The sequence below is a fragment of the Triticum aestivum genome, chromosome 7B (assembly GCF_018294505.1).
Source record: "Triticum aestivum cultivar Chinese Spring chromosome 7B, IWGSC CS RefSeq v2.1, whole genome shotgun sequence".
NCBI lineage: Eukaryota > Viridiplantae > Streptophyta > Magnoliopsida > Poales > Poaceae > Triticum > Triticum aestivum.
The window spans coordinates 243,893,992-243,901,178 of NC_057813.1; the positions used below are offsets into that span (position 1 = coordinate 243,893,992).

The window sequence follows — 7,187 nt, forward strand, 5'->3', positions numbered from 1 at the left end:
ATACCTCTCCGTTTACACGGAGTGACAAATCCCAGTCTCGATTCGTGCCAACCCAAAAGACACTTTCGGAGATACCTGTAGTGCACCTTTATAACCACCCAGTTACGTTGTGACGTTTGGTACACCCAAAGCATTCCTACGGTGTCTGGGAGTTGCACAATCTCATGGTCTAAGGAAATGATACTTGACATTAGAAAAGCTTTAGCATACGAACTACGATCTTTGTGCTAGGCTTAAGATTGGGTCTTGTCCATCACATCATTCTCCTAATGATGTGATCCCGTTATCAACGACATCCAATGTCCATGGTCAGAAAACCGTAACCATCTATTGATCAACGAGCTAGTCAACTAGAAGCTTACTAGGGACATGGTGTTGTCTATGTATCCACACATGTATCTGAGTTTCCTTTCAATACAATTATAGATAATAAACGATTATCATGAACAAGAAAATATAATAATAATAACTAATTTATTATTGCCTCTAGGGCATATTTCCAACAACCCGCAGGGCGAGTCGGGCAGCACCATCCGAGGAAACGCCGACGAGCCGGTGCTGGTCGCGGCGACGGCGGCTTGGACGAGGCTGTGCTGGCTAGGGTTTAACCCTAGCATGTTGAGCGCCTCCCTCGTTGCCGCCGCGACGCAGGCGTTGGTGACCTCCTGCTGCGTGGCGGCGACGACGGCGGCCTCATCCCTCACGTTCGCGGCGTGCCTCCGGCCCTTCCTCTTGGCCGACTCGCGTGCCCGCTGTTCGGGCGTCAGCGCCTTCTTTGGCTTGGTCGTGGCGGCCATCTTGCGCGGGGCACGAGGCTTGCCCTTCCCGGCGGGGGCGGCGGCGCCGGACGAGGCGAGGGAGGCGAGGCCGGCGGCGGCGTCGAGGTCGAGGTCGATGGCGCCGTCCATGGTTGGGGCGTGAGCAAGCGCGTGCGGGGGGAGCGTTTTTGAGAAAATGGGAGGAAATGGTGGTGGCTGCCACCGACCGACGGGCCTGAGGAGAGGAGTAGGCGCGCGCGCATTCGTCTCGTGTCCGCACGGACGCAAATCCAGTTCAAAAATGGGCCGGGAATGGATCGCCATGCGGACGTTAAGCGGACACGCGTCCGTTTGGGTCGACGCGTTGGGCCGCCTTTTGTGTCAGCGCCGACCCAAATGGACGGCGGCGGACGAAATGGGTCGCCTCATTGGAGTTGCTCTAAAAGAATGCTGCCGGCATCACGTGTAAGGTATGGCCATTTCGATCTTTTATAAACCAGAAGGAGAACTGTTTCCCTTTTTCTCATTTTATACTCTATCTAATAACAAGTGTTTTTTGATGTTCACAATCACCACCACTGGATTCTTCAGATAGGGAAAGTGAAGGAGGATTGATCACATGTACGAAAATGACCAACTCGACTATGGCACCATGCTAATTGCAAATGCTTATGATCAGAAAAACTGTTTTGAGCCTTTTATTTTCTAACATAATATAATCCCTGCCAGATAAATCAGTTTGAACGACAATTAATATGAGACTGAGGCAATATTACACAATACCTTACCGTTATCATCATCGTTTATATTACTATTATTATCGAGCTAGTGGGAGCTCCAGCATGAAAATGAAAAATAAACATGAAAAGGAAATGGGAACCAATAAAGACCGCCAACTTGCGCAGTTAATTATTCGCTGGAAATTCAAGAAACCAACCGTGCTGTCTTCACTTGGGTGCAAAGAGGCCAAGCAGAGGTGGTGAACCCTGAAAGTGAGCTCTAGGATAGGAGGAGGGGAGCCAACAAACAAGAAGAATAAAAGCTAAGGGAGGTCCAAGATTCCCGCTGGACCTTGGTTCCCTTCTTTTTTCTTGGCTCATTGGAAGGTCCTGCCTGCCATCTGGGTTCCTGGCGACTGGCGCAAGAGAGCGTGGGGTTTTGGGAACTCTAGCATCAACCCCATCATTTCTTTGGTGCACTGCCTTTTGGGGCGAAATTGGTAAGGTTTCATATTTTTTCCCTTTTTCTCCTGTCTCAGTTTGTTGGTTTGAATTCCATAGCTTTTCTTATTATCTTCGGTTCTTGGAGATGTCCTTTGTTAGGATCGGCCGCCGTGCCAAAACCTGGCACGAATGCTGAGATTTGCCTTCTCCCCTTTGCAGTATCAGGTGCTCTGTTCATGGCCCAGGGGTATTGATTGGTTGGGATCCCAGCGCTTGCAACGGTTTTGTGCAAGGCAGCCCTGCTTCCCGTCAATCAGAGAAGGCAAGTCTTGGATTTTTCCCGATCACAATCTCAGGTCCCTAGCAATTGCAAATCAGGGGGCTTGTTTTTTCCTAATCTAATCAAGAGAAGCAACCGTAATCGCCGGAGTTGGTGAGGCAAGGGGTTACCTGGATTTTCGCAAGAACAGGGGCGTTACAAATTGAGGAATCCCTCCGGTCACGTCCAGTTGATTCTTGGGCTTTGACATGGAGAGGCAGACCAGTTTCCGCCTGGGCGCGCTGGAGAAGCTCAAGAGCTTCCGGGGGATGGAGAACTTCCGGCGGAGCAAGGACAGCCCCGGCAAGCGCGGTGACACGCCGCTCCACCTCGCGGCGAGGGCCGGCAACGTCTCCAACGTCCAGAGGATCCTTGCCGAATCCGGCCGGGAGCTGGTCGGCGAGCTGGCCGCCCGGCCGAACCAGGACGGGGAGACGGCGCTGTACGTGGCCGCCGACAAGGGGCACACCGAGGTGGTGCGCGAGATCTTGAAGGTGTCTGATATGCAGACGGCGGGGATCAAGGCCAGCAACAGCTTCGACGCCTTCCACATCGCCGCCAAGCAGGGCCATCTGGGTAAGCTGTTTTCCTGTTCACCAGTCCAGCATATTGTTCTGATAATTCTTTTCAATCCAAGCCTGTGAAATGATTCCTTACAAGTCTTTGTAATCAGGATTTGGGCATAGATTTTGGCGCAGTGAGTAGATTGCTTCGGGTCAAAAAAATGCCTATTCTTATCTGATTGAGTTGGTGGCATAGTAGTACTCACAGCAAGAACAGTGATTTTGTTCATAATCTTTTCATCTAAGAACAAGTGCTAACATCTGGCCATCCTTTTCTCATTAATGTCTGAAAAGAATGCATACCTGATTTGATTTAGCTCTAGTCTTGACTATTTTATTATGTAGGTGGCAACTGACAAGTTGAGTTTCTCTGTAGCACTAGCAGTCCTGATTTATGAGGGCTAGGGAAATTCTGGGTTATTCTCAAAGAAGTTATGGTGTGATGTAATAAGAGATAGTCGTAGTTGTGTTGTGCACGTTGGATATAATGCAACCACTAGTTAGATCTTATCTCACTCTGCTTTATTCTCTATTGGAGCTTATATCATTCTGATCTGTTGACTTTCTGATAGTGGAGATCGAATTACAGTCGTAAGCCGTAGCTGTAATAACTTGCTTGATAATAATTTAAGGTAAAATTCCAAAAGAATTGTGGCTTATTCTCCTCTTCCATTTCTTGATTTTGCAGATGTTTTGAAGGAGCTGTTGCAGGCCTTTCCTGCTCTTGCTATGACCACAAACTCTGTAAACGCCACAGCTTTGGAAACTGCTGCCATTCAGGGTCACATTGATATTGTCAACCTCCTACTGGAAACCGATGCTAGCCTTGCCAAGATTGCGAGAAACAATGGGAAGACAGTTTTGCATTCCGCGGCGAGGATGGGCCATGTGGAAGTTGTAAGATCCTTGTTAAATAAGGATCCAGGGATTGGTTTGAGAACAGACAAGAAGGGACAGACGGCACTGCATATGGCGTCCAAAGGAACGAATGCTGAAATTGTGGTTGAGTTATTGAAGCCTGATTTCTCAGTTAGCCATCTAGAAGATAACAAGGGGAACAGGCCACTGCATGTTGCGACTCGGAAGGGCAATATCGTTGTAAGTGAACAGGCATTTTGAATCATTTTCTACAGTTAAAATAGTTTATCAATCATTTGCTATCCTGTGATCCTGTCCTGTTACTTACTGAACCTAATTTTGCTATGCCTAGTTTTTTTTGCTGTAAACATCTTCTCTGCTTAGAATGTGATGATGTTTCTTTTTCTTTTAGTAAATAAAAAAATTAAGAACAAGATTATTTGAACCTGTTAGAGGCATAATATTTCACTGAAGCTGAACATAAACATGAAGTAGCTTAGGTTCTTGGAAAAAAGGACTGATGTCTCTTAGTAATTGTTCTGTTGAGAACTTTCCAGTTCCTATTTTGCAGTGGTTTTTGTACCTTGACTGATACATGTGTAATTCCTTGCAGATAGTGCAGACCCTACTATCAGTTGAAGGGATTGATGTCAATGCAGTTAACAGGTCAGGAGAGACTGCTCTTGCCATTGCTGAGAAGATGAACAACCAAGAACTCATTAACATTCTGAGAGACGCCGGCGGCGTGGTAACTGCAAAAGAGCCGGTGCATCCTGCAAACCCGGCAAAGCAGCTGAAGCAAACCGTGAGCGATATCAGGCACGACGTCCAGTCCCAGATCAAGCAGACACGGCAGACCAAGATGCAGGTCCAGAAGATCAAGAGCAGGCTGGAGAAGCTCCACATCGGCGGCCTGAACAACGCCATCAACTCCAACACCGTGGTGGCGGTGCTCATCGCCACCGTCGCCTTCGCCGCCATATTCACCGTGCCCGGCAACTTCGTGGAGGACATGAGCCAGGCGCCCCCCGGCATGTCGCTGGGGCAGGCGTACGTGGCCAGCGACCCGGCCTTCATAATGTTCCTGGTGTTCGACTCCCTGGCGCTCTTCATCTCGCTCGCCGTCGTGGTCGTCCAGACGTCGCTGATCGTGGTGGAGCAGAAGGCCAAGAGGAGGATGGTGTTTGTGATGAACAAGCTCATGTGGCTGGCGTGCCTCTTCATCTCCGCCGCCTTCATAGCGCTGACATACGTCGTGGTCGGCCGCGGCGACTGGTGGCTGGCCTGGTGCACCATGGCCATCGGCGCGGTGATCATGCTCACCACCCTCGGCTCCATGTGCTACTGCATCGTGGCGCACAGGATGGAGGAGAAGAGCATGAGGAAGATCAGGAAAGCCTCCGCGAGCCAGTCCCGGTCATGGTCCATGCCGGTCGACTCGGACCCGGACCTGATCAACACCGAGTACAAGAAGATGTACGCGTTGTAGGTCAGGGTGACGATCGCGTCGCGGGGATCTGTACATAGTTATTATCATCAGGCGCTGTTTCGCTCGAGTCTCTTCGCTCGAATGATGAATAACTTCCAGTGGGGTTTTGACATTTTGACATGAACCGAAGGTACTTTTGCTGCTGAAACAATATCATCACCTCAGCTGTGCTTGTATTGCAGCCTGGATGGAGATAAGGCACCTGGATCTGTCTGTTGCATGCTGTATGGATTCGTGGTAGTCCTTGTAAGTGGCTTCTTGTACGCATAATTTTGCAGTAGTACCTACTGTTTTTCTAGAGAGTACGCCAACGGTGTATCATATTTTTAGAGAAGGGAGCAAAAGATTTACAGGAGATGCGAACATTCGACAAAGATAACATCACACCCACACCTACCAAAGTTCTAACACTACTCTCTCACAAATATCTTGAAACCATCCACACCACCTATAGCAATCTTTCAATCCCTCAATTCCGTTAAGATGGCACTGCACAGTTGACTCCGCTGTTTTTGTTGCTGAGTTCTACCGAAGACCCTGGCATTCCTCTGCTTCCAGGGAGACCAGGCAACTGCGATCACCATCGCATCGAAGCCTCGCTTCTCTTTCGCCCTGAAGAGCTTTCTTTGCGACAGCCACCAATCCAGGAAATGGTCATTTTTACTCAGGCATTGCACATTCAGCCGCATAGAGGTTAAGCATAAGTGCCAAACTTCTCGAGCATACACACACTAAAGTAAAATGTGGTCGGCATTGTCCTTCTATTGAAGACATGTGTATGGTGAGTCTTGAAGGCCATGCCGGCTCGTCGGTCAGAAGTCCAAATTGTATATCCTACTGCCAGCTGCTACTCGTAAACTTCATTGGGATTTTTCCTCAAGGGGAAGGGTGAAGCAGTACAGTAGAGATAAGTATTTTCCTCAGTGAGAATCAGGTTTATCGAACCAATAGAAGAACCACACAAATTCTCGTCTTCGGCACCTATACACACAAAGCAAATACTTGCACCCAACACGGGCAAGTGAGTTGTCAATCCCGCTGAACTCTTTACTTGCAAGGATTAATTCTAATAGTGATAGATGGATAAAAAGAAAAGTAAAAAGATGCAGCAAGGTATTTTTGGTTTTTATAATATGATAAAGGTAGACCCAGGGGCCATAGTTTTCACTAGAGACTTCTCTCTCGAACACATAGCATATGGTGGGTAAACAAATTACTCTTTGACAATTGATAGAAAATCGTATAGTTATGACGATATTCATGGCAATGATCACACATATAGGCATCACGTCTGTGACAAGTAGACCGTCTCCTACCTGCATCTACTACTATTACTCCACCAATCGACCGCTATCCAGCATGCATCTATGGCATTAAGTTCATGACAAACAGAGTAACGATTTAAGCAAGATGGCATGATGTAGACAAAGTAAAGTCAAGCAATATGAATAAACCCCATCGTTTTATTCTTAATGGCAACAATACAATACATGCCTCACTACCCCTTCTGTCACGAGGTGAGGACACCACAACATTGAACCCACTACAAAGCACCTCTCCCACTGAAGATAAATCAATCTAGTTGGCCAAACCAAACGGATAGATTCAAGAGAAATACAAAGCTATCATAATCATGCATAATAAAGTTCTGAAAAGACTCAATTACTTTCAATGAATAATCTGACCATAAACCCACAATTTATTGGATCCCAACAAACAAACCGCAAAAGAAGATTACATCGAATAGAACTCCAAGAAGATCGAGGAGAACATTGTATTGAAGATCAGAGAGAGTGAAGAAGTCATCTAGCTACTAGCTATGGACCCGTAGGTCTGTGGTAAACTACTCACGCATTATCGGAAGGTAGCAAGGATGATGTAGAAGCCCTCCGTGAGCGATTCCCCCTCCGACAGAGTACCAGAAAAGGCCTCCAGATGGGATCACGGAAGAACAGAAGCTTGCGGTGGCGGAAAAAGTGTTTCGGGTGGCTCCTTGGGGGTTTCCCAATATTCGAGATTTTATAGAAGTGGATTAGG

General features: G+C 47.7%; 1 protein-coding gene across 1 annotated transcript; it reads left to right on the top strand.

Moving 5' to 3' along the window:
* The first annotated feature begins 1,665 nt into the window (after window positions 1-1,665).
* Window positions 1,666-5,370, top strand: LOC123157244 (ankyrin repeat-containing protein At5g02620). The gene is made up of 4 exons (XM_044575505.1): window positions 1,666-1,977; window positions 2,141-2,816; window positions 3,492-3,901; window positions 4,275-5,370. The coding sequence occupies exons 2-4, from the start codon at window positions 2,450-2,452 to the stop codon at window positions 5,148-5,150; spliced, it is 1,653 nt and encodes a 550-aa protein (XP_044431440.1). The 5' UTR covers window positions 1,666-1,977; window positions 2,141-2,449; the 3' UTR covers window positions 5,151-5,370.
* Window positions 5,371-7,187: the final 1,817 nt, after the last annotated feature.